The sequence below is a fragment of the Corylus avellana genome, chromosome 2 (assembly GCF_965113065.1).
Source record: "Corylus avellana chromosome 2, dhCorAvel1.hap1.2, whole genome shotgun sequence".
NCBI classification, from domain to species: Eukaryota; Viridiplantae; Streptophyta; class Magnoliopsida; order Fagales; family Betulaceae; genus Corylus; species Corylus avellana.
The window spans coordinates 12796047-12822699 of record NC_142491.1 but is presented as its reverse complement, the minus strand read 5'-3'; the positions used below and the strand labels follow the sequence as shown (position 1 = coordinate 12822699).

The following is a 26653-nucleotide window of genomic DNA, read 5'->3' as shown; positions in this document are numbered from 1 at the left end:
AGAACTTACGGGTGGTTCGGTGTTAGACACCTACGTCTACCACACGGAATACCCCTACATTGTGCTCATTAACTTGATTTGTCTACAATATAAATGTCCCTATTTATAGGGTAATGTCTAAATACAAGTTTGGTAATCAAATCCCCTTGATTTGATTACAATCTCAATATATGATTACAATCAACCCATAAATAGAAAATATTTGATATGAGCATAATTATGGAATATACGAAAAATATTATATATTTTCCATATATTCTAACAAAAATAACAACTCAAAAAAAAAAAAAAAAAAAAAAAAAACTAGCCTTGAGTAACTCAAGTTCTTATTCTGTGAAATCTCGGTTACAAAGGGCTTAAAGCAAGGCCGTAAAGCAGTCTGCCATGAAAGAAACTCAGTATGTGATGCTTGTCAACGTGGTAAAAATTATTCGAATTCTGACTCAAAGATCATCTAGCTAGTCATTTCCCCCCAGAGAGTTGGTTGGATGGGCTAGCTAAAGGATTTTGTAAGCCCACTGTTTTGTAAACGTCCAGAGTTGGAAGCAAAGCTTTTATTGCATAAAATATGTGCAGATAACCATACATTAAAATGTAGCATATATATCACATGCCCATTTGCTACTTTATGTTTTTGCGATAACCCAGAAGTGTAGTACTACACAAATTATGTATAGAAGAAACTTTGGAGGATAAACACATGCAAGGAGAAGAATTCAAGTTTGGATTTTGATATATATATATACTATTTATTCATATACATGTTCATGTACTTAATCTAATCTATTATCTTTACTCTTGTAGATGCATTAATTTATTGTTATATCTATCTCATTTGTTGTCTCTTATTTATCTGTCATATAAATTTGTGGGACAGAAAAGATTGTACCTCCAACTTTGCCATCAAAAAGACCATGATCAGTGGTAAAGATTGGCAAAACGGGCTAGCATGTCGAATTTAGGTTGACTTGCTCGAGCCTCCAATCCGTTATTGCTATTGTGTCTGATATAAATTTGTTCATTTCCTACAGGCTGGTATCCTTGCTAGCTGTTGGTAGAGGCAACAAAGTTATTCAACCAGTAATTGGAAGTGATGGTAAAATATTTCTAGCTTTCTAATTCTATACCTTATATTTTATGCTTCTAATACCCGATTAGATTACGTGACTTACTTTTTACCCAAGACTCGAGAGACCTGCAGTTATCACAAAAATACCACTAGCTACACTCAGCATTTTAGTTATTCTACTCTCACTATTTCATTACAAATATTTTTTAACTATTTTCGAAAAAGATAAAGAATCAAATTGATTTTTTTTATTAAATTAATTTAATATTGTTGAGCTAAATTACTCAACAAATTTGCTAGTCACAGTACGCAGTAACTAGCCAATTTTTAAGCCAAAGTAACTTAGGCGGATGAAAAAAAAATTTTGTGTTTTTTTTAGTAATTTTTGTTATAATTAAAGCTAATAAAAATAACTCTTTTGTTATTTTGGCTATCCCAATATAACACCTACTGTACGTTATTAATAACCGAATGATGAAATACTTTTTCTTCCTATACCAAAACCAAGGGTATGTTTGTTAAACCTTTTTTTCCATAGACACCGTAGTTAAAGTGAATTGATGTGGAACAAAAAAAAAAAAAAAACAAAAGAGTCAAAATTTTTAGTACAAAAAAGTGAAAAAGTGGTATAAAAAAATGAAAAAGTTTTGTTTTGTAGTAATTTTTTTAAAAATAATAGTAAAAAGTAAATAATGTGATATAAAAAGTGAATAATGTGAAATAAAAACTAAAACTGTGAAAATGTTTCGATGTTGATTTTTTAGAAAAAAAAAAAAAAAAATAGTATTAAGGGGATGAGAAGGAGTTTAACAAACAGCCCCCAAGTTATGTTGACACCATAGGTCACAAATGAGTTCAAATTAAAGGAGTATGTTTGTAGAATGTGATAACTATCATTATATTGACTTAGAGTTTGTTTGGAATTGCGTTTGACAAATAAAGTTTTTAAGTCAAAAAGTGTTTTTTGATAAAAACTTTATTTTTAAACTTTTGCCAAAAGTACGTTTTGGTCATTTTTAGGTTTTTTTTACCGTTAAACGCTCTTTTAATTTTTTTACGAAACGAGTACTTTTTTCTTCAAACGAACTTTTTAAGTGTTGAACGTACTTTTAGGCTCCTCAAACGCATCCCAAATAGGCCCTTAATGATATTAGGTCTTGTCTATTATTTTAGTTATTATCTTTGACTAATCTTTCACCCGTTACTTAAGCGTATATTTTATGGTTTCTTTCCAGCATTGGGCATGTCAATGGGTGAAGTAATGTAGTAGTATTTTTATTTTTATTTATATATTTTTTTGGTTTGCACTTTTTGCTAATTTCCTAATACAAGCACTTTTTGTTACATAATATAATCATGAGGTGAATTGAGGAGGTGTCTATCCTCGATGTATATTTTGTGTAATTCAAATTTCATAGTGAGTGGGTTTTCTTTAAAGGTGTATATTTTGTGTAATTCAAAATTTGCAGATCTTTGTAATTTGTAGCTTGTTATTATTAGCCATTACCATTTGACTGCAAATGCTAATGCATACTCTGTTGTCAGTATCTCATTGTGATGCAGGACAAGGGCAATTATATTGGCCTCCATCATTAGAAAAATTTATAAAATCCGTTAATGTGTTACGTCAACACCTTACCAATTATAGTCACTTTTTAAAATATATATTAAAAAGAAAAAAAAAAGAAAAAGAAAAAAAAAAGCTTTAATATAATATTCAAAAGAAATGGAGAGGAGCAGCCCATTGTTTTATTGGGGCCAATGTTGTTCTAGGGTAAAGAGCTTCAATAGTTTAAATATTAAAGAGCTTTACAAGATATCCTAACTTTTATTAGAGAGATTCTTCAACCTTGAGTTCTTCATTGCTTAAGACTTGGCTTCTTGCTTTGAAATCCAAATGTTTTCTTATGCCTTTGGTCTTTTTTTTATCCTTTGACAATGTGTGTTTACAAGTATCATAAAGACATTAGAACTAAGACCGATCCTATCCATGTTGGACTTAGACCTATCCATATTGGACGGTGTGAACTTGTGAGCAATTACAAACAATTCTTTGTGTTTTTTAATTACAAACAATTCGTCTTTTCAAAAGAAATAAGACTTTTATGTCTACTCCCACGATTAACAATGGAGGGTTGAAGGCACTCGCACATTTAACAAGGTTTAATCACGTGGTGTAGACTGTGGAGTTGGCCGTGGCCACATTCAATCGAATCTATGCATAAAAAAACTAACAAAGATTTCTCTTCTTTGTGTTCTTTAATTATCTTTTCCAAGAAGACTTTTAAGGCCACTTGAACAATCTCAAAAAAGGCCCAGGATCCTCTCACCCTACTCTATTGGATTCTGATGATATGGACACCTCATACTAGTATGACTCCATCTCCACTCTGCCTAGCCCCCCTCTTAACCAATCAACTTGCCATTTCTTCAAAGCAGCTCGCAAGGGCAAGCAGGTCTCATCTGTTGCTCTACCTTCCCACAGCACATTCTCTGATTCAGGGGACAATGAAATGTCACCCAAGCTATCATGAAAATTCTATCTTGGAACTGCAAGGGGCTTTCTAGGCCTGCTGCAGTTTGTTCCTTGTGGATGTTAACAACGGAGGATAGGACGGTGGAAGGTATGCACCACTTGTAATATGATTAACAAGGTTTCCCACGATTAACAATCGAGGATTGGACGGTGGAATTAAATTTGTTATTTGTTTTCATAGCTGTTATTTGTTTGCATCAAATCTGGCAGAGATAGTGGAGATCTCGCACCCCTCTCAACGAAAATAATAAAATATCATGGATTTGCCTTTCCAATAGTTTAAACGACGGTCCAAAATTGTTCTTATCGTTATAGGCCTAATAAAAATCAATTAATTATGCGTAATATGTGGCCTATCTCATCTACGGCATAAAAAAAAAAAAAAAAAAAAAAAAACTGTTTAACATATCTTATTTCTGGTTTTACCTCCCCTGTCGATATCTTGTCAAACCATTTCTTCATTCTACCCTTCAGCTGCTTCTTCAAGAGTTTGAGCATTCTTTCACTCACCATCAGGAAATGGCGGAACTGCTTCTCTCCGTTGTTGCCGAGCGAATCATTGGGACTTTGGGCTCACTGGCTGCCAAAGAGATCGGACTGCTATGGGGTGTCAAAGATGAGCTTCAAAGCCTCACCAACACCGTTTCAACAATCAAAGATGTGCTTCTGGATGCGGAGGACAAACAGGCTGATGGAGACCGTGCTGTCACACGTTGGCTTGAAAGGCTAGAAGATGCCATGTACGATGCTGATGACTTGTTAGATGAGGTTTCAACTGAAGCTCTACGAAGAGATATAATGACCCGTGATAAGAAGGCCAAAAAGGTACGCATTTTTTTTTCCGAATCAAACCAGTTTGCCTTTCGTCATAAAATGGCCCACAAGATTAAGGGCATGAGACTGAGGTTAGCTGCCATCGACATCGAGAGGCAGAGATTCAACTTGGAGGTGCGCCCTATAGAGACACAAGTTGGGAACAGGGTGAGGGATAACACTCATTCTTTTGTACTTGCGGAAGAAGTTATTGGGCGAGAGGATGATAAGAATGCAGTTGTACACCGTCTGATGAACTCCAACGTTGAAGAGAATGTTTCAATCCTTCCGATTGTTGGCATTGGTGGATTAGGAAAAACCACATTCGCTCAACTCATTTTTAACGATGACAAAATCCAAAAGCATTTTGAGCTTAGAATGTGGGTGTGTGTGTCTGATACCTTTGATGTTAAAAATATTGTTGAAAAAATCTTAGAATCTGCAACAAAGAAGAAACCAGAAACCGTTGAAATGGATACATTGATAGGTTATCTTAAAAAAGAAATCGATGGTAAGAAATACTTTCTCGTGTTGGATGATGTGTGGAATGAGGATGATGAAAAATGGTGTCGCTTGAAAAAAGTGCTGATGGGTGGTACAAGAGGCAGTAGAATATTGGTGACTACCCGCAATGAAATCGTTGCAAGGACCATCCGCCAGGAAAGCGTTGCAAGGATTATTGGGACAGTTGAATCATATTCCTTAAGGGGTTTAGACGAAGAAGCGTCATGGTCTTTATTTAAGCAGAAGGCATTTAAGAATGGACAAGAGCTGGAGAATTCGAGCATCGTAGCACTTGGGAGGGAGATCCTACAAAAGTGTTTAGGTGTCCCTCTAGCCATAAGGACAATCGGAAGTTTACTAGGCTCCAAAAATCCTGAAACAGAGTGGTTGTCTTTTAAGAATAATGAACTCTAAAAAATATATCCAAAAGAAAATGGCATCTTACCAACTTTGAAGCTAAGTTATAATCATCTTCCTTCACATTTGAAGCACTGCTTTGCATATTGTAGTTTGTTTCCAAAGGATTACGAGATTGAAAAATCAACTCTGATTAAACTTTGGATAGCGCAAGGGTTTGTCAAGTCATGTGATGATCAAGAAGCTAAAATGGAAGATGTTGGTAATGAATATTTTATGGATTTACTTTTGAGATCATTCTTTCAGGAAGCTAAGATGGATGAGTTTGGTAACGTAATTGAATGCAAAATGCATGACCTCATGCATGATCTTGCCATATCAGTGGCAGGAACGTTGATCACCACATTAGATGATAAGAAGAGAAACATTGGTGAGAAAACTCGTCATGTATCAGTTGCTTACAATATAAATATTTCACGTGGAGTTTCAACATTATTGTGTAAAGCAAGTAGGATGCGAACATTTCTTTGCTTTGGACAATACTTTGAGGATAATATTGATTGTGATGCAACTTTTTCAAGTTCCAAGTTCTTACGCGTGTTGGATTTGAAAAAGTTTTATGATTTTAGTCTTGAGCAGCCTCTTGATAGGTTTCAAAATTTAAGCTTTATCAGGAAGTTGAAGCATTTAAGATATCTCGATCTTTCTGAAAACAGAAATCTGGAGAAGTTGCCTGATTCTATAACCAGTTTGCAAAATTTGCAAACACTAAGACTCTCCTATTGTTTGTCACTAAAAGAATTGCCGAGAGATATTAAAAAATTAGTCAACCTTAGGCATCTTGAGATAGATGGATGTGGTTTAACTTATATGCCACTTGGATTGGGGCAACTAACTAATCTTCAGACATTATCCACATTTTTTGTCTATTCGGATTCTCTTTCCAGACATAGTGGTAACAGTGGTTTACAAGAACTAAAGGGATTAAATAAGCTGAGAGGAGAGCTAAAGATTGTAAATCTAGGACATGAGAAAGGTGTTGCATCAGAATGTAAGGCTGCAAGTCTAAATAAGAAACAACATCTTCATACTTTGCGTATACGGTGGAGTGCTAAAGGACGTGTCAATGATTCAGATGTTGCTGAGGATGAAGCGTCATTGAAAGGCTTCCAACCACACCCAAATTTGAAAAATCTATTCTTAAAATGCTATCGTGGTTCAAAGCTTCCGAGTTGGATTTTGTTACTCAAAAATCTTGTTATATTTCAATTAACTAGGTGTAATAGATGCCAATATCTGCCACCATTGAGTCAACTGCCTTCCCTCAAGAAGCTTTCTCTTATAGAATTGGAGGCTATTGAGTACATATCAGACGACGGTGATAGCAATGAGTTCTATTCTTCTTCAATGGCACCAACACCATTTTTCCCATCCCTCAAGTATATCCGGCTCTCTAAATGCCCTAATCTCAAGGGGTGGAGGAGGAGGAGGGATTCTGCTGTGGAGGTAATTAGTGATAGTGATAATTCCGTTGAAATAACGGAGCATCGTTTACTCCCTTCTTTTCCTCGTCTTTCAGAATTAAAAGCCAGGAATTGCCCTATGTTGACTTCCATGCCAATGTTTCCACATCTTGAAGAAGAGTTGTTCCTTTACAAAGCTAGCTCAAAGCCACTGCAACAGACAATGATGATGAAACACCGCAAAGCCCAACGTCAACAGCAACATACTCCTCTTCATTCACACCTCTTTCAAAATTGAAGAATATAAAATTGACTTTCATTCCCGATCTAGAAACTTTGTCACTGCAAAATCTCACTTCTCTTGAGTCTTTGACGATATCTGATTGCCATAGATTAAAGTCTCTCTCCCTAGGTATACAACATCTCATTTCCCTTCAAGACCTTTATCTTGGGGATTGTCCTAATCTTGAGCTAGCCAACAGTGAGGATGGGATGCAATGGCAAGGCCTCCTCTCCCTTTGCTTCTCAAGTCTTCCAAAATTGGCGTCTCTCCCCTCGGGGCTGCAACATGCTACCACTCTACAGAAGCTCAAGATTTCAAATTGTGAAAGCTTGACGGCTATACCAGAGTGGATCCACAACTGCGAATCACTTCAAGTGCTTGAAATTTGTGGATGCTCCAGATTGGCATCACTCCCCGAAGGAATGCGTAGGCTAACGTCTTTGCAGAAGCTAACAATTGTAGATTGTCCCATCCTATTGCAAAGATGCAAGAGACACACAGGTGAGGATTGGCCCAAGATCGCTCACATTCCAGAGTTAGACTTACAGTATCCACCTCAGCAAGAAGAAAATTTGATCACCCATGTACTTTCGACTGATTCAGGTATATTACTCTTCATTTTATTTGAATGCTTTATAGAAATTAAAGTGCCCACCTTCTACACCTTCGTTTTCTTTATTTTTATCTCTCAATATTTCTTGGTCGTTAATTTTCAGATGCAGAAGCGGTATAACAAATTGAAGCATAGGCGAAACAGGGGATTGGAAGGTTGTTAAAAAAATATAGGGCACTGCATACGTGATTCTTCACATTTTAGGAGAAATAGTTGGTAAATTATTATTTTTATTTCATTTCTTCACTTCTATGGATACATAGTTTTGTGGAAACAGAGTTGATGAGGTGATGAATTCTTGGTGCTTTACTGCTTTATTTCTCATTGTTTTAACAGAGTGAAAACTAGCACTTGATGAACTCGAGCAAATATTTTACGGAAGATCCAAACTGTAAACAACACTCGGAGAACAGCCTTGCTGCACTGGTATTCATTTTGGTTCAATTATTTGTTACATAATTGAAGATCCACATGTCACTTTATCTACAAATATTCAATTAAAATATTTGGCTCTTGAATAATTCCATTCTAAATATCAATGCCTATTTTTGGTTAATTAGCTTAGTTTTTTATTTGCATTATAATTTTTGAGCTATTGTTTCTTTTATTCTCTTGAGTTTCTGAATTTTAGAGGGAAATGCATATGAAAGCAGAATGGGGTACGAGAATTATGGGGGATTTGTGCAATGATTGTATTAATAAGTTGCTTCTGTTATGTACTTCTTAATATGAAATTTGAAATTTTTGGGCATTTTCTTTTATCAAAAAGTCCATTTAAGATTATCTTAGTTAGAGGCTAAAATACTCCACGAGAAGATTTCAGAGAAGGCATGCAATTGAGCTCTGAAGGATATCCTATATTTCTGTTCTCATTTTTACCTTACATCGTGCTGTTAATTGAGTTGTTGCATGGCACTTTGGCTTTGAATGGTTTAGGTTTCTCATGAGAATTCAGGGGCTTCTTGAATCAAAACAGAGTGATGTCATTTTCTTGGGAGGGTCAAATTTGGCAATTGAATGGTAAGAATTAACTTGTCGCATGCATATCATTAATTGGTTTGGAAAGGACTCAATGAAAAAATTTGAGAAGCACTGATTTGGTTAACTTACCAAAATAGTGTGTAGAGTTCTGATTTATAACTGAAACTTCTACAGAGTACTCAGAGAGGAAATGCCATGTACAAAAGCAGCCTAAATCAAGGAATGAACCATAAATCAAGGAGAACCTAGCTAGTTCTTGGATATGATTCCTTGTGAAGCATAGGTTCACTTTTAAATATTGTGAATCAATATTGTGTTAATTTTTCTCATTATGCTTGTAAAACAAATTCTCAATTATTTTCATCTTATGCTTTTCCAACTGCAATAATTTTAATAATGAAGAACTACTAGACATGTGAATTGATCATTTCAGCAAGTTTGTGAAGTTCTTATTTTCTTTAGCTTTCCCTTTTGTGTGAAATCCAAACATGGAAGAGAATGAATTGGTGATAAAGGCCTTTAATTAGTTCATGTAATAAAAACATGAGTAGTTGATATTAGACTGATTAATTAGCTGTTTTTGCAGGAAAATATGTGATTACTCAATTGAGATGGCTCTTAAGACTAAAACGTTTAAAGGTGGCATTTGGTAAGGGCTTTAACTACATAATCCTGCTATTGCATTCATCTTTGAAGTGATTCGCCAAATTAAACAAAGAGTAAAGTCCACATACCCCCTCAAACTACCACCCAATTAACAATGTATCCCACAAACTTTCAATTGTGACAATGTCCCCCCCAAACTACCAAAACATTGTCAATGTCCTCCTTAAGGCTAAAAATGCCCCTATGTATTTCTCAATAAGACAAAAATACCCCTATAAATTCAAAAAATAAATAAAAATAATAATTTTTGAATTTTTTTAAAAAACGAAAAATTTTAATTTAAAAATAAAGAGTTTTTTTTTTTAAAAAAATATTTTTTAAACGAAATTTTTTTTAAAATTTTTTTTAAAAAAAAAACGATTTTTTTTAAAACAATTTTTTCTCTAAACAGAAAGAAACATTAAAAAAAAAAAAATTGTTTTAGAAACGAAAACTTTTATTTTCTTAAACGAAAATTGTTAGTTTTTTTTTTTTTTTTTTTAAAACCGAAAGTTTTATTTTAAAAAGCAATAAAAAATATTTTTTATAACAAAAAAAAAAAAAAAAAGACATAATTTTAAGAAAAAATTTCTTAGACAATGGATTTTTTTTTTTTTTTAGTTATAGGTTTTTTCTAGAAGTTTTAGTATTTTTTGTTTTTATTTTACTAAGGGTAGTTTCGTCATTTTGGAGAACATTGACAATTTTTGGTAGTTTGGAGAAAAATTGTCACAATTAAAAGTTTGGAGGGACATTGTCAATTGGATGGTAATTTGAGGGAGTTATGTGGACTTTCCCCTTAAACATATAATAGTTGGAGTTAACACACTTAAACGATTTACTCTTGTGTTTATCCTAACTGGCGCCAGGTAAATTCACTTTCCAAATAAGATGACAAGAGCCCGCAGTGTCACATGTTGGAACTCTGAAATGGCCACCTCAACAATTTCAAGGGGACTTGCATTTTTGTCATAGTGGAAAATTAAGGTAATTGGATATTCATTAAAGAACTGTATTTTTGGTTTCTTTCTAGATTCCCATCTCTAAAAGAACATGTAAATTCTTTCAAGACCATCTTGTATGTCCCAAGCATGCAGCAATCATTTAGTTCGTATGTTGTCATTTAGTTGATATATATGTTGGAGTAGATATGAAGTCGACAGCTATAACCTGGTGATGCAAACAGGTTCTTGGAACTTCTGTACTAATGGAGGTAGAGAACAAAGAGACGAAGCTTTGTTAGGAGGGTGAAGGAAACGAAATGGAGTTGAAAAATGAGATTCATCAAGATTCATCAAGTACAATCCCTGTTCTCCTTAGATTATTCTCTTCCATGTCAGGTATATATTGTTAGCATCTGAACTTTTTTGATTCTTGATGTGGAAGCTAGATGGGAATCAAATGCTGAACATGCAAGAGTAAATCTTTCTTCAAAGAAAGCTGGTTCTACAATTATGCAGCAACAAGCAAACCATTGTGTAAGTATCTCATTCCTTATGTAATTAAATTTATATTAGTAAATTGGGTTAAGCAGAATAGCTTCATTTGTCTTGGATGTCAAAAATCTGTTTGTGAAGTTTTTATTTTCTTTAACTTTCCCTTTTTGTGAAGTCCAAACATGGAAGAGAATGAGTTGGTTATAAAGGCCTTTAGTTCATGTATTAAGAACATGAGTGGTTGATATTAGACTGATTAATTCGCTGTTTTTGCAGGGAAATATGTGATTACTCAATTGATTTCTTGTAGCATTTTTGTCATATAGTGGAGAACTAAGCTAATTGGATGTTTATAAAAAATCGTCTTTTTTGTTTCTTTCTAGATTACCACCTCAACAATTATATTATGATATGTTTTACTTCAAATTCTTATAGGATTGTGCGCCCACTGTGTTCAACAACTGTAGTGCTAATTATAGACTGATAAATTGGTAAAATTTAGGCATTAGCAATCTGTATTAGATTTTTTTTTTTTTTTTCAACCACAATCCCTTTACATGTTTAGTTTTCATGGAGAAAGAAATTATGTAATTCCCGATGTACTTAACAAAGTTGGTGAATACAGGATAGGACTTAGGAGGATTATAACCAGATGTTTTCTTGTTGGCCTTCTCTCTTATCAGCAAAGCCAGCTATGGAAATATCTCCAACAAGGTTTTTCATCAAAATCCAATCACATTTGTTCTTAATCTGTTTGCTTAATTTATGGGTAATTCTCCAGTATCAGTCTGATTCGTCTATTTCTTGGCTTTCAGACTGGAAGTTCTAGTGAATCCCCCCAACTGTGCCAATAGTGCTAATAGGAACCAAACTTGGTATGGATTAATTTGACCACTTGAAATATATTAATATTGATATTTAACCAATAAAAGCCGATTTAAATTTAACCATGTAAGTTTGGATATGATCTGCTGCAGATGTACAAGAAGACAAGTGGTATTTGATTGGTCATCTTGGTGCTACATCAATGATCTTGCAGTTGGCTACTGTATGGAAATGAGGACTCACAGTAGTTACCTGTCCAGATTTTAGTCATTTCAAATTCATTGCGACCAGAATTTTCAGTTTGATTTATTTATTTATTTATCATTTTCTAAGTTTTTGAGTATGTTGTATTCCTGAAAACGTCGAAGATCTAAACTTTGACTTGTTCATAATTCATGTTTGCTTTGCACTTTTGCTATATTCATTATCATGAGTTGAGTCGAAGAGGAGTCTATACTTGATATACATTTTGTGTAATTCAAATTTCACAATGAGCAAATTTTCTTGAAAGATTTATTTTCATCTCTGCAAATTTTGTAGATCTTTGCAATTTGGAGTTTGTTGTTTGCTACAAGTGAAGACCTATAAATTCAAGTATTCTAACATTCTCTATAGATTGTAAACTCATGCCATGAACAGCAAAACAATTAGATTTGAATTTAATAAATTAATTAAAGTAAAAAACGAATTACATACTATTCACCTTAGAATTGCAACTTCTTGAGCAAACTCATCCTCTAAAGCATCATTCAAATGCTTGGATCTAATAAATTTATCTATCTCTAAAAATGAGAGGAATTAGCTATTTCTCTGGGGATATACATGTTTTAGAGAAAAATAAAAAATAAATAAAAAATAAAATCCCCATGCTCTGCAACTCTCCTCTTTGCTTTTCTATCCGCACCTTCGACCTCTGAAACTCGTACAGTAGAATTCCCTGCCTCCCGTGCCTTCTCGTTGATGGTTTTATATAATAGTTTGATTTATTTGTAGTATAGGACAAACAGTTAACTTTAATGGTGAAGTGATAAATAGACCTATTTTAAACTTGAGCAAAACTTAAAAGAACTGTATTATTGAAAAATGAAAACTCAATGACTAAATTCAAATTAAATGAAAACTTAGAAGTTAAATATGATTTTTTATTTTCAAAATGTTACAATGAATATACCTCAAAATTTATGTAGCAAAGATTTTGTTTTTGGTTTTTTTCTAATTGAATATAAAAAGGGTTAGAGGGAGTGGAGCAAAGATTATTAGTCTTAGACTGTTATTCATAAGAGAAAGAAAATACCCTTAGCTATCAATGTTGGCATCTTGTTTTATCAGTGTTGTTATTTCTTGTGAGTGATAATATGATTCATCTCATTTTGGGTCAAGTCTTTATCTGTGCTTGTTATAGTGTTTCCTAATATATGCATTGTCCCTTGTGGAACAATTTTCATTCTTTATATTTATAAGTAGTCTTGCAATTTTCATTTGAATTGCAATTTGCAAAGCAGAATTTTGAGGCGACTGGGAAAATGAGCTGGCAGCAAAGAAATCAGAGTTGGCATTTAAAATGCTTGACATACTTCAAGCATTTGCTTTAAAGCAACGCTTGGGTATATGCAAAGTGTGTTGCAATAGGCTCAAGTAGTGCTTTTGTGCAACGTTGATGACGCATTTGGCACGAAGCATCAGAGCTCGAAGCCTCGAAGTGATTTGATCATATGACCATTCAATTTAGGACGATAATTATTTAATCTAACGGTCTCAAAGTTATATGACCGTTGGTGAACAAACATGATTAATGCTGGCTATTTTAAGAGTACTATTAATAGACTATTGCATTCCAGTTACTAAATATAGAAAAAATTTCAATTCTTTTGTTTTATTTCAAACACCTTTGGTCCTTCAAATTTGAGTCTCTATCTCTTGCTAAAATAAAAAATCTGGGTGTTCGGGTTTAGTTTTGTTTGTGCAAAACGCAACTAAACTACAAAAGATTTCTAGGTTCTATTGTATCTTGAATAAATATTTGTAGTAACCCTTTGCATATCAATTATAGTGGTGGCAAATAATTTCTTAAAGAAACCGATATGTAACTCACTTTAGGAACAATTTTTATTTCTTGTTTTTTCTATTATTATTATAACACCTTAGGTGGCTTTTAAAACCACTATTGTATTAAAGATTCATTCTAAATTCAATGATAGTTTTAAAAGGTATAAAATGTGAAAATGAATGTGAAAAAATGAGAGTGTGTCACAGGAGCTATAGAAGAGATGAGTAGTTGGAGGAAAGGAAGCATGGCAATTAATTATGTTAGGAAGCATTGCTGCATGTGTATAATGGAAGTTGTTATAGTTAGTTGATGGAAGTTATTACAGTTAGTTGTATTGGTTACTTGTAAACAGATTGTAACCAAATTGCCTTAATTGTTAAGCCTATATAAGGCTAGTTAAGTGCAAGGAGGAAGTATCTTTTGAGAAGTGCAAAAGCATTGTAGGAGACTAGCCATCTTGAATTGGACAATTGATTCAATAAAAAGTAGTTCCCATTTCATTCCCAAAGTCTCTCATTTTCTCTCTTTCTCTTTCATTTTCTATTCTACATTCTATTCTTTAGTAACTTTCATGTTACAAGTGGTATGAGAGCCATTTGTTTTCTTTTCATGAATACTAGATCTATGGGGCAAGGTTCTGATTTGACACAATTCAGGCAGGAGTTTAAACAGTTGCAGACTGATTTGTTAGCTCGTGAGCAACATTAAAAAATCATTCATGATGAGATGAATGCAAGACTTAATCGTAGCGAGTGGAAGTAGAATGAACAATTTGCTCAAGTAATGAAATGTTTCCAGGAGTTGAAGAAGGCACCAGGACAGAAAGATAAAATACCAAAAAATATTGATTATGCAAAATACTCAAAATATTGTCGACCAAGGCATTGATACAAATCTACCTGACTGTCTGAACTCTAGACAAAACCGTGCCAGTTTAAGATCTTTGTACATCTCAAGAATGAACCTCTAAGCATGATCACAGAATTACCTTGATCGACCAATTCTGCAAGGACTACAAAGACTATGTGATCATGGAATTACCACAACCACAAAACGCAAACAAGTGAGTCAATTGATTCAATAATATAAATGAGGATTGCTGGTTTATTATAATAAGCACAAAGAGTAATGATATGAGTCGTATGCAGATCCAAAGTAGTAACTGTTTAGTTTGAGTAAAGTCTAATTTATTTTCTTTTCACTCCACTCGTTTAGAGCCAAAACTCGGTTAGCGGATTATGGAGCCGACACTGCCAACATATAATGTTTAATGGTTTTATACTGGTATCCTGGTACCCCAGCTGCTCTCAGCTTGTTATTTATTAGGGTCTTTGGACCTGATAGCAACAACTTGCCAATCCGCTGGCTCGCCATAGCTACTCCCCCCGCTGCAATCACCAGCTTTGTTGATGGCTATCCTCTCAGCCATATTAATTTATTTAGACACAATATGCAATATTCTATAAATAGTTGTATCAAGCAGATAATTAATAAAGCAACAAAAATTATATTATCGAAAATCAACATCATATCTTAGTAAATATTTTCATACTTAAAGTGGATTGCAGGTATTTTCACACTTTCTCATTCTTATATCCCAATAGGTTAAACCCTATTTATTACTCTTAATCCTAATTTACACATTTCATTAATTGATAATCTAAGACAATTGCTCCAATAATTATAAATTACAATAGGTTAAACTCTAATTTACCTTTTGTCATAATTAGGACCTTAATTTTGTATTTTATAAAGAAAACTTAATTATACTGTTACGATTTGGAGCCTTATTTAATTCGGGGTCTTAAGCAATTGCCTAATTTGCTAAGGCATTCAGCCGGCCCTGCAATTTGGCAGATATAAGAAGGGAGAGAAAGGAAGAAAGAGAAGAAAAACAAAGGAAAAGAAAGGGATAAGTGGGAGCAGGTGAAGAAAATCGGAAAAGAAAGAAGAAAATCGAAAAAGAAGAAAAGATGCGTTGATTAATAATGGGGATGGGTATTCTTATTCAAAACCTAACCCCACTTTAACATAAATTGACACTGTACGTCACCCATTCTCATATTAATTAATTAGCAACTATTCAGCTGAAAAAAGATTGGATGCTCTGAGAGCTTAGATTTCTCTACAGAAATCCAAGGCAAAAAAATATAACACGTGACTCTCTTCACTTAAAAATAATAAAAGAACAAACAACTCACGTTAATCTTCCGCTACACAAACTCCCTTCAAATTCTCCATTCTCACATCTACAGAGAAAAAGTGACCTCTCCTTCGTCTTGTTGACGTCAACAATTTTCTTTCCTTCTTCGAAATGCCATTAACTAGCCGTCTGGTTTGAAATGGTATTGTGGGTGAGTAGGTGGTGTGTCGTGGTCAATCAATTAATTATGCTCATTGAATGTGGCCTATCTCATCTACGGCATTACAGAAATATCTTGTTAAAACATATCTTATTTCTTAACCAGTCTTATTTCTTGTCGATATCTTGTCAAAACATATCTTGTAAAACCATTTCTTCATTCTACCCTTCGATCAACTGCTTGTTCAAGAGTTTGAGCATTCTTTCACTCACTATCAGGAAATGGCGGAACTGCTTCTCTCCGTTGTTGCCGAGGGAATCATTGGGACTCTGGGCTCACTGGCTGCCAAAGAGATCGGACTGCTATGGGGTGTCAAAGATGAGGTTGAAAGCCTCATGAGCACCGTTTCAACTATCAAAGCTGTGCTTCTGGACGCAGAGGAGAAACATGCTGCAGGGAACCATGCTGTCAAAGATTGGCTTGGAAAGCTAGAAGATGCCATGTATGATGCTGATGACTTGCTGGATGAGGTTTCAACTGAAGCTCTGCAAAGAGAAATAATGACCCGTGATAAGAAGGCCAAAAAGGTACGCATTTTCTTTTCCGAATCAAACCAACTTGCCTTTCGTCGTAAAATAGCCCACAAGATTAAAGCCATGACACAAAGGTTAGCTGCGATCAACGCCGAGAGGCAGAGATTCCATTTGGAGGTACGCCAGGTTGAAGAGACACGAGTTGGGAACAGGGAGAGGGATAACACTCATTCTTTGGTACGTGCGGAAACAGTTATTGGTCGAGAGGATGATAAGAAGGCTGTTATACACCTTCTGATGGACTCCAACGTTGAAGAGAATGTTTTAGTCCTTCCAATTGTTGGCATTGGTGGATTGGGAAAGACTACACTCGCTCAACTTGTATTCAATGATGAGCAAATCCAAAAACACTTTGACCTCAAAATGTGGGTATGTGTCTCTGATATCTTCGATGTTAAAAATATTGTTTCAAAAATCTTAGAATCTGCAACAAAGAAGAAACCAAAAGCCGGTGAAATGGATACATTGGTATACCATCTTTCAAAAGAAATCGAAGGCAAGAAATACTTCCTCGTGTTGGATGATGTGTGGAATGAGGACCGTGCAAAATGGTCTAGCTTGATAGATGTGCTGATGGGTGGTGCAAGAGGCAGTAGAATATTAGTGACTACCCGCAATGAAGTCGTGGCAAATACCATCCACTCTAAAAGCGTTGGAAGGATTATTGGGACAGTTCAATCATATTTCTTAAGAGGTTTAGACGAAGACGCATCATGGTCTTTATTTAAGGAGGAGGCGTTTGAGAATGGACAAGAGCCAGAGAGTTCAAGAATCGTCTCACTTGGAAGGGAGATCCTACAAAAGTGTTTAGGTGTCCCTCTAGCCATAAGGACAATCGGAGGTTTATTGCGCTCCCAAAAAAATCCTGAAATAGAGTGGTTGTCTTTGAAGGACAATGAACTCTCAAAAATATCTCAGAAAGAAAATGACATTTTACCAACTCTAAAGCTGAGTTATGATCATCTTCGTTCACACTTGAAGCACTGCTTTGCGTATTGTAGTTTGTTTCCAAAGGATTACAAGATTCAAAAATCAACACTCATTAAGCTTTGGATAGCACAAGGGTTTGTCTTATCAGATGAAAACCGATTCTTGGAAGATGTTGGTAATGAGTATTTTATGGATTTATTATGGAGATCATTCTTTCAAGAAGCTGAAACGGATGAGTTTGGTAATGTAATTGAATGCAAAATGCACGATCTCATGCATGATCTTGCCAAATCAGTGGCAGGATCGTTGATCACCACATTAGCTGATAAGAAGAGAAACATTGATGAGAAAGCTCGTCATGTATCAGTTGCTTATGGTATAAATATTTCACGTGGAGTTCCAACTTTATTGTGTAAAGCAAGTAGGGTGCGAACATTTCTTTGCTTTGGACAGTACTTTGAGGATAATATTGATTCTGATGCAACTTTTTCAAGTTCCAAGTTCTTACGCGTGTTGGATTTGAATAAGTATTATGATTTTAGACTTGAGCTGCCTCTTGATAGGTTTCAAAATTTAAGCTCTATTGGGAAGTTGAAGCATTTAAGATATCTCGATCTTTCTGAAAACACAAAGATGAAGAAGCTGCCTGATTCTATAACCAGTTTGCAAAATTTGCAAACACTAAGACTCTCCCATTGTAGGTCACTAAAAGAATTGCCAAGAGACATTACAAAATTAGTCAACCTTAGGCATCTTGAGATAAATGGATGCAGTTTGTCTTATATGCCACTTGGATTGGGACAACTGACTAATCTTCAGACGTTATCCACATTTTTTGTCCACTCGGATTCTCATTCCAGACATAGTGGTAGCAGTGGTTTACAAGAACTAAACAGATTAAATATGCTGAGAGGAGCGCTAGAGATTAGAAATCTGGGACATGAGAAGGGTGTTGCGTCAGAATGTAAGGCTGCAAGTTTAAATGAGAAACAACATCTTCATACTTTGCATATATGGTGGAGTGCTGAAGGAGATGTCGAGAATTCAGATGTTGTTGAGGATGAAGCGTCATTGAAAGGCTTCCAACCACACCCAAATTTGAAAAATCTTTTCTTAAAATACTATCGGGGTTCAAAGCTTCCGAGTTGGATTTTGTTGCTCAAAAATCTTGTTACATTTCGATTAGTGTCTTGTATGAAAATCCAATATCTACCATCATTAATGAGTCAACTGCCTTTCCTTAAGGAGCTTTCTCTTATGGATTTGGAGGCTATTGAGTACATATCAGACGATGGTGATAGCAATGAGTTGTCTTCTTCTTCAACGGCACCAACACCATTTTTTCCATCCCTCAAGTATATCTGGCTCGCTGAATGCCCTAATCTCAAGGGGTGGTGGAGGAGGAGGGATTCTTCCGTGGAGGTAAATAGGGATAGTCATAATTCCGTTGAAATGAGGGAGCATCATTTATTCCCTTGCTTTCCTCGTCTTTCAAAATTAGTGATCGAATCTTGTCCTATGTTGACTTCCATGCCAATGTTTCCACATCTTGAAGAAGAGTTGGTCCTAACAAAAGCTAGCTCAAAGCCACTGCAACAGACAATGATGATGAATATGGCAGCACCGCAAAGCCCAACGTCAACAGCAACAGACTCCTCTCCATTTACTCCTCTCTCAAAATTGAAGAATATAAAATTTAGTTTCATTACCGATCTAGAAACTTTGCCACTGCAAAATCTCTCTTCTCTCGAGTCTTTGACGATATATGGTTGCCAGATATTAAAGTCTCTCTCCCTATGTATACAACATCTCACTGCCCTTCAATACCTATATCTTGAGGATTGTCCTGACCTTGAGCTAGCCAACGATGAGGATGGGATGCAATGGCAGGGCCTTACGAGCCTCCTCTCCCTTTGCTTCTCAAGACTTCCAAAATTGGTGTCTCTCCCCTTGGGACTTCAACATGCTATCTCTCTACAAAAACTCATGATTTCAGATTGTGAAAGCTTGACGGCTATACCAGAGTGGATCCACAACTGCAAATCACTTCAAGTGCTTCAAATTCGTGGATGCTCCAGATTGGCATCACTCCCCGAAGGAATGCGTAGGCTAACGTCTTTGCAGAAGCTAACAATTGTGGATTGTCCCATCCTATTGCAAAGATGCAAGAGACACACAGGTGAGGATTGGCCCAAGATCGCTCACATTCCAGAGATAGACTTACAGTATCTGCCTCAGCAAGAAGAAAATTTAATCACCCATGCAGCTTCGACTGATTCAGGTATATTACTCATCATTTTTAGTTTACGCTCCAATTTCACCTGATATCTCTTACCAGTAATTCAACTAATTAAGTGGAAATTGTTCCTAAACATTATACTCTCATTTTGCTTCTAACTTCTATATGTTGATCGTCTTGGTTTAAAACGATAGGTTGACGTAGATGCTTATGGCATACAACAAATTCAAGGGCTTCCCATTTTCCAGGTGGTTTATTTTTGGCTCTGTTGGAGGTCCTAACAGCACAATCTGTTTTTCATCTACAGATATAGGTGGGTGATTTTCACTTTGGTAGATGTCTCATTTGGAGGGTTTCTTTTCAGTTTTGCATTTTATCATTTTTGAGCTCTATGCTTATATCATTATATGTTTATATGCTTATATGTTTCGTTCCTCTTAGCTTTTGGTACCTCTTACAAGGAGCAAAGCGCAGATCAATGCTACTCTGAATCACTATAAAAATGAATTCTGAAATGACATCAACAAGGTGTGCAATTGTTCTCATTTTTACCTCGCATCTTGCTGTTAATTGAGTTATAGCATGCCACTTTGGCTTGCAATTGTTTGGGTCTCTCATGGGAATTCAGGGGCTTGTTGAATCAAAACAGAGTGATGTCATTTTCTTGGGAGCTAATGAAGAAACTTTGTGGTGGCATATTTTAGACTTTGTGCAACTTATATTATCCATGGTCTCTAAGGCTGGGAATTTCATCTTCTAGAAAGGCTACATTTCACTTCATTCTCTTCTTTTTCTTTTTCTTTTTGGTTTTTTTGGTCTTATATGCAGGATCTGAAGACTGACCCTGAGTTTCTTGCAATACTAAGGGCCACAGTTAAGTGCTTGACTCTTTCTGAGAAGTATTTTGAGAATGTTCTTCTTCTGGCAATTAACAAACGAGGAGCAGATGAAAGAGCACTCATTAGGGTTGTCACTACGTGGGTCGAGGTTAACATGAAGTTTATAAGAAAAAGGTTTTGGATAAAACATCTCACTTCCTCCATCCCAACAGACACAAGAGTAATTGCCTCTGTTAATAAAGTGCCATGGTAATTTGCTTTCCAAATAAGATGACAAGTGTCTGCTGTATCATATGTTGGAACTGTGAAATGGCAACCTCAACAATTTCAAAGGGACATGCATTTTTGTCATAGTGGGAAATTAAGGTAATTGGATGTTTATTAAAGAACTGTATTTTTTGTTTGTTTCTAGATTTCCACCTCTAAAATAACATGTAAATTCTTTCAAGATTGCTGTATATGTCCAAGCATGCAGTAATCATACATGGAATAGATATTTAGTTGACAGCTATAGCCTGGTGACGCAAACAGGCTTTTGAAACTGCTGTGAAGGAAACGACGCACAACACGACTCATCACAGTTGGTGGTGGAGCTGTTAAAAAGACTTGCATGCTCATATCTTATACCAGCAATTCATTTCCCTCGGTATACTTTTTCATACAAATCCAGCTTTAATATGTACGATTAAGAATAAACTCACAGTTTAACTATTCTAGTAATTACATTATGATATTTGTTTTCTTTCTTCAAATTCTTATAGGATATATGCCCATTGCCCGCTGTGTTCGACAACTTTACTGCTAATGTCGTGGTTGGTTGATGGTAGCACAGTTAACCTTGGACTATGGGACACTGCTGGTAAGCAATTGCTTCATGGGTGAAATCAGTTTGCTGCTATAATTCTATCTGAGAGAGCTTGTACATATATAGAAATTTATATTTTAGGCTAAAAAATTGGTAAAAATTAAGCATCAGCAACTTGAATTAGTTTTTTTTTTTTAGGTGTTTGTTTTTTTTCAACCACACAGACACAGGCACACCCTTTACATATTTAGTTTTCATAGAGAATAAAATTATGTAATTCCCTATGTAGTATGTACTTAATGAAGTTGGTGAATACAGGAGGATTATAACAGGCTGAGGGCTTTGAGTTACAGAGGTGCAAATATTTTTTGTTGACCTTCTCTCTCATCAGCTATGAAAATATCTCCAATAAGGTTTTTCATCATAACCCAATTACATTTGTTCCTAGTTTCTTTGGTTAATTAATGGGTGATCCTCCAGTATCAGTTTGACACCTATTTCTTGGCTTTCAGTGAATCCCCCCAACTGTGCCAATAGTGTTTGTAGGAAACAAACTTGGTATGGATTAATTTTACTAGTTAAAATATATCAATCTTAATATTGAACAAATACAAGCCGATTTAAATTTAGCCATGTAAGCTTGGATATGATCTGTTGCAGATGTACGAGAAGACAAGCAGTATTTGATTGATCATCCTAGCACTACGTCAATGATCTTGCAGATGGCTGCTTTATGGAAATCAGGATTGTCAACCAATAGAGGATGGGGGGGGGGAGGAGAAATCATATGCTAGTGATATAAGGGTGATTGTTGGAACAAGTGACTTATATTCTCTCAAGCATAGAGAGTAAGGTTGTGGGTGTAATTAAGGTACGGTATGGGGTATTTTGGGATTTTCTAAAATACGTCCATACAATTAGGGTTTTCTTATAAGTATGTTATGTTGTAATCCTAAATCATTGGATATTGAAATATAGCCGCACTCTCCTGTGGATGTAGGCACATTGCCGAACCACGTAAATTTGGCTCAATTTTTTCTTACTCGCTTTTTTCGTTTCAGTATTATTCATCATTATTGTGCACTGTAACAACAGTTATTGTGATACAAAATGATATTTACTGCATACTTTTTTCTATGAGGACTCACAACAATTGCTTGTTAAGATTTTAGTCATTCCAAATTCATTGAGACCTGAATTTACAATTTGATTTTTTTTTGTTTTTGCCATTTTCTAAGTTTTCGGGTATGTAGTATTCCTAAATACGTTGAAGATATCTTCTTAAAATTGAGTTCATAATTCTTGCTTGTTTTGCACCTTTGCTATATCTAGGAGTGAAAATGACTAACTGCTAATCATTAATCGCTTTGAAAGCGGTTACAGTTAGCGGTTTTAGGTTTTTTCAAAACCGTTAACCATTAACCGCCTTTATATATAGAAATCTAGAAATGATGTCGTATGTAATATAATATTATCGTATTACTATAGATACGACATTGTTTTGTTTTGTTTTTTTTTAAACAAAAAAAAAAACAAAAATTAAAATTTTATAAATTTGTTCTTTGAAAAAGCGGTTAACGGTTATTATAATTACTAAGCGCTAACTGCCGGTTAACCGCTAGATGGTTAACCGCTTAGGCGGTTAGCAAAGGCGGTTATGATTAGCAGTTTTAGCCAATAACCGTTAGCCGTAACCGTATTTTCACCCATAACTATATCCATTTATTATCCTGTACTATTATTTGATATAATAATCATGAGGTGAACTAAAGAGAAGTCTATACTTGATATACATTTTGAGTAATTCAAATTTCACAAAGAGCAGATTTTCTTGAAAGATTTATTTTCATCTCTGCAAAAATTCATCCCAATGTGCAGATTGTCCGAATCTCATCAACAAATCGCTGAAACTGCGATTTCTATCCCCTTTCTCCACATAACCTCTACACCTAGAATGTACTATGTAGTGGTACTAACCGTAAATGAGTCAATATCATGAAATTTGCTTCAAGGAAATTATGAGGTAAAAGGTTTAGGACTTCAAATTTGCAATATAAAAAACCAACCAAACAAACAAATATGCAAAAAACCTCCTTGCCCATGGCCCATGGGCCAAGAGTAATGATATACATCAATCACATTAATCCCCGTCCCTTCAAAGCTTATATGGTGTTGTCAGTTATAGTATTTAATGCATGAAAATTAATTTTTTAGATTGAAAACCACACTACATAAGCTTTGGGGAGAGGGGGTGATTGGGACGATGAATATAATTACTCATTGGCCAAAGGGTCTTTTTCTGGTTTTTTAATTTCTTAAGGATAAAAGAAAATTTCCATATCCAATCTATAAGAACAATTATTCAAAAATTTAATTAACAAAATTAGAAATCCAAAGAGTGAAATTATAAAACCACAAATCACACAAGGGTATTTTGATCTTTTCCCTTAAATATTAATTATTTTGAAGATCATAGACCAAAATCATATACTCTGATTTATCTAATTAATTTTTTAAATATTAAAATGAAACTTTACCTCAAATATTTCTAACCAAAGATTTATTATTTATTAGTCCTAGATTGTTATATATAAAATAATTAAATAAATAAAATACTCCTCTATAGGATCACGTGACCTCCAACAAGTTCCCGTCGTTTTGTGTTGGTATACGTGTCGTTTATGCAATTATCTAATAATCTATTATTATTCATTGCAATCTGCAGAGCAGAGTGGCGACAGGGAAAATGAGCCGGCGGCAAGACCGAGCCGAGACCCTTGTGGAAGCAGCGGTTGGAGTCCTCAACACAGCGGACCCATTCGAGAAGGCGCGGCTCGGCGACTCAGTCGCTTCTCAGTGGCTCCAGGGGACCATCACTCAGCCCTACGACCCGTCCCTGGACCTCCCCGTCCCAGATCGCCCCGCAAGGCTCTCCAACGTACGTGCACTTCAACTCCCTGAAATGCTCTCTTTATATAGATAGATCCTATCAATGATAATATAATAAGATGTAATCATATTATAAGAATTTTAAAGCCCAAAAGCCACTGCCTCTTTGCTCGAATATTCCGTATATAATATGTAAAGGATTTGGTGTTCTTATTTTATATTATTCGATATTTGGGGCGACCGAAAATTTTGTTCAAACCCATTTTTCAGTCTCTATCTCCGTGTGATTTTTTGAATTCGGTGTTTGTGTGGTGATTTTGCTACTGTATGCTGATTTTGGGTGAGGGGGTGATGGTCGACTTAGGGTGGCAATTCGTATTCGTGTGACGAGTTTGGTTGCATCGAGATTATGTATCGGGTTCGTTTCGAGTTCGCGGGTCATGTCAAAAATTTGTAAACCATTATGTCACATAATGGGTTCTAGTCGCGTCGAAACATAAATATAAAACTATATAGGTCAACCCTAACCTTACTCATTTAATTAAATGGGTTAAACTCATTAATCCTAACTCTTTAATTTCGTATTGAGTTCATGAGTTGTGTAAAAAATTGGCAGCTCTAATGGTCATGGTGTTTTTAGAGCATTTTTAGGTTTCAACCAAACACTTGAAAGTGTTTTTCAGACCATTTTGAAGCTTTGGTCATGGTTTTTTTTTTTTTTTTAATTAAAAAAAAAAAAAAAAAAAAAAAAAGCTTTGCAACCAAACACTGGAAAATAACCAGTTTTCCTTGAAAATGTTTTCAATTGAAACATTTTCCGACAGAAAATATTTTACACCAAAAGAAAAGAAACGGAGCCCAAGATTGAACTTTCTATCATGATGATAAGAATCACATGAAACCGTTGATAGTAGCCAGCATGGATCTTATAACAAAGAGGAATGCTGCCATGCATTCTACCCACCATCTCCCCACCATCTCTTCACCTTGTCATCTTGATTTTTTCAAAAAAACAAAAAAACAAAAAAAAAGGCAGAGAGAGAAGAGATGGTGGGGAGATGGTGGGTAGAATGAAGAAGAGCATATCTCTATAACAAATGCTTATGTTCATTTCGTGTTATTATCAAGCAAAGGTTGAACTAAACTTTGATAGGATTTACAAAAATGTCCACGTGTTTAACAAATTTTAAGAGAATTAAAGAGGCTGTGAAATAGATGGTATTTACAAATTTGCATAAACCCACAAAAATGTACATGATACATTTTCATTTTTATAACACATGTTGATTGATATAAATGTTAATCTGACAAGAAAATATATAAACAGTTTCATCTCATTGCACTAATCAAATAAATAGGTTTGGACTTTCACAAGAGTTCAAGAGCCTATCAATTAGTCATTATAACTAAACACAATTGTATCGACCTGCGAATAACGGAATTATGATGGACTTCACTAATTGCCAACCGTCTAATATTTACATCTCTTCACAAACATAGAAAAGATTTCTCACATGATCTTAATGCATCCAACTCATATGCACAGTTATAGCCTTTCATGTACATAAAATAGTCTTATATTTTCCAAGCACCTGAATTATATAAATTTTTTCAAACACAGAGTATACAAGAGAAATATCCACTTAGGGAGAGGGAAAGAACACATCCGAAAACACTACAAAATTAGCAAAGCAAGAACTATTGATAGCAACCATCCACCTATAGAGTTTTGAACAATATATCTTTTAATGTTATCACTGTTCTCTCACAGTCTTCAAAATTTTGAGAATTGCTCTCTCCAGATGCACATATATAAAGTATCTCTCAACAAAAGAGACAGTTTGAAAGTTTGCAATTTTCTTTTTATATGATACAAAAATAATATGATATTTTATCCTTTATTCTCTTATTTGTTTTCATTTAAGTGCTTGTGGAGATCTCCATCATTATTCTTCTAGGTTCCACCTCATTCTCCTAATTGTTTGTCGTATGACTTAAACTAATTTTACAATAAAATAATAGTTGGGTTCAAAGCTCCACTAAAGAAGCATCTTTCTTTCCCTAAATATTCTCAAGTATATTACTGTATGATCTATAAATGACTTGGGTGTATCTATACTTGAGAGATGGTACAAATGGGTATATTTATATTCTTATTGAACAAATTTATATAAGAGACAATAACAACGTGCAACATCAACTAAATGTAGAGCACTACAGTGTCAATTTGCTATCCTTGTTTAAAGCCATTTTCTATTATCTGAAAATGAAAAGAGAAGATGACGGAAAAAATAGATTTGGCAGTGTAAATTCCTGTTAATAATCTTCATTTAGACGGCTGCATTCAGAAAATGGTAAAGAGATATTTGCCACGTATTTAAAATGAAATTTCTGAGCTGAAAGCATCCCAAAATTATGTGCTCTTAAATATTTGAATTCCTGACACCGGGACTTCCTTTACCAACAAAAAAAATTGAGCCACT

General features: G+C 34.9%; 1 protein-coding gene and 1 pseudogene across 3 annotated transcripts; both read left to right on the top strand.

The window, feature by feature from the left end:
- Positions 1-4109: 4109 nt before the first annotated feature.
- Positions 4110-12051, top strand: LOC132178383 (putative disease resistance protein RGA1; annotated as a pseudogene). Its single transcript, XR_015911548.1, has 11 exons — positions 4110-7628; positions 7742-7854; positions 7975-8064; positions 8575-8902; positions 9206-9268; positions 10134-10251; positions 10451-10562; positions 10655-10742; positions 11326-11414; positions 11516-11575; positions 11678-12051. The product of XR_015911548.1 is annotated as a putative disease resistance protein RGA1 (transcript).
- Positions 12052-16080: 4029 nt separating this feature from the next.
- On the top strand, positions 16081-22397 carry LOC148587362 (putative disease resistance protein RGA1). Of its 2 annotated transcripts, XM_088514021.1 has the most exons (9): positions 16081-19679; positions 19832-19950; positions 20079-20165; positions 20466-20842; positions 20926-21122; positions 21238-21335; positions 21600-21694; positions 21794-21839; positions 21942-22397. In XM_088514021.1, the coding sequence occupies exons 1-2, from the start codon at positions 16157-16159 to the stop codon at positions 19834-19836; spliced, it is 3528 nt and encodes a 1175-aa protein (XP_088370147.1). In that variant the 5' UTR covers positions 16081-16156; the 3' UTR covers positions 19837-19950; positions 20079-20165; positions 20466-20842; positions 20926-21122; positions 21238-21335; positions 21600-21694; positions 21794-21839; positions 21942-22397. The 2 variants fall into 2 exon arrangements, with proteins under 2 accessions (XP_088370147.1, XP_088370148.1); XM_088514022.1 differs by lacking the exon at positions 21794-21839.
- The last annotated feature ends 4256 nt before the right edge of the window (positions 22398-26653 follow it).

What these genes read in the sequence shown, in the direction of transcription:
- LOC148587362 (XM_088514022.1), top strand. Translation starts at nt 16,157, where the DNA reads ATGGCGGAACTGCTTCTCTCCGTTGTTGCCGAGGGAATCATTGGGACT.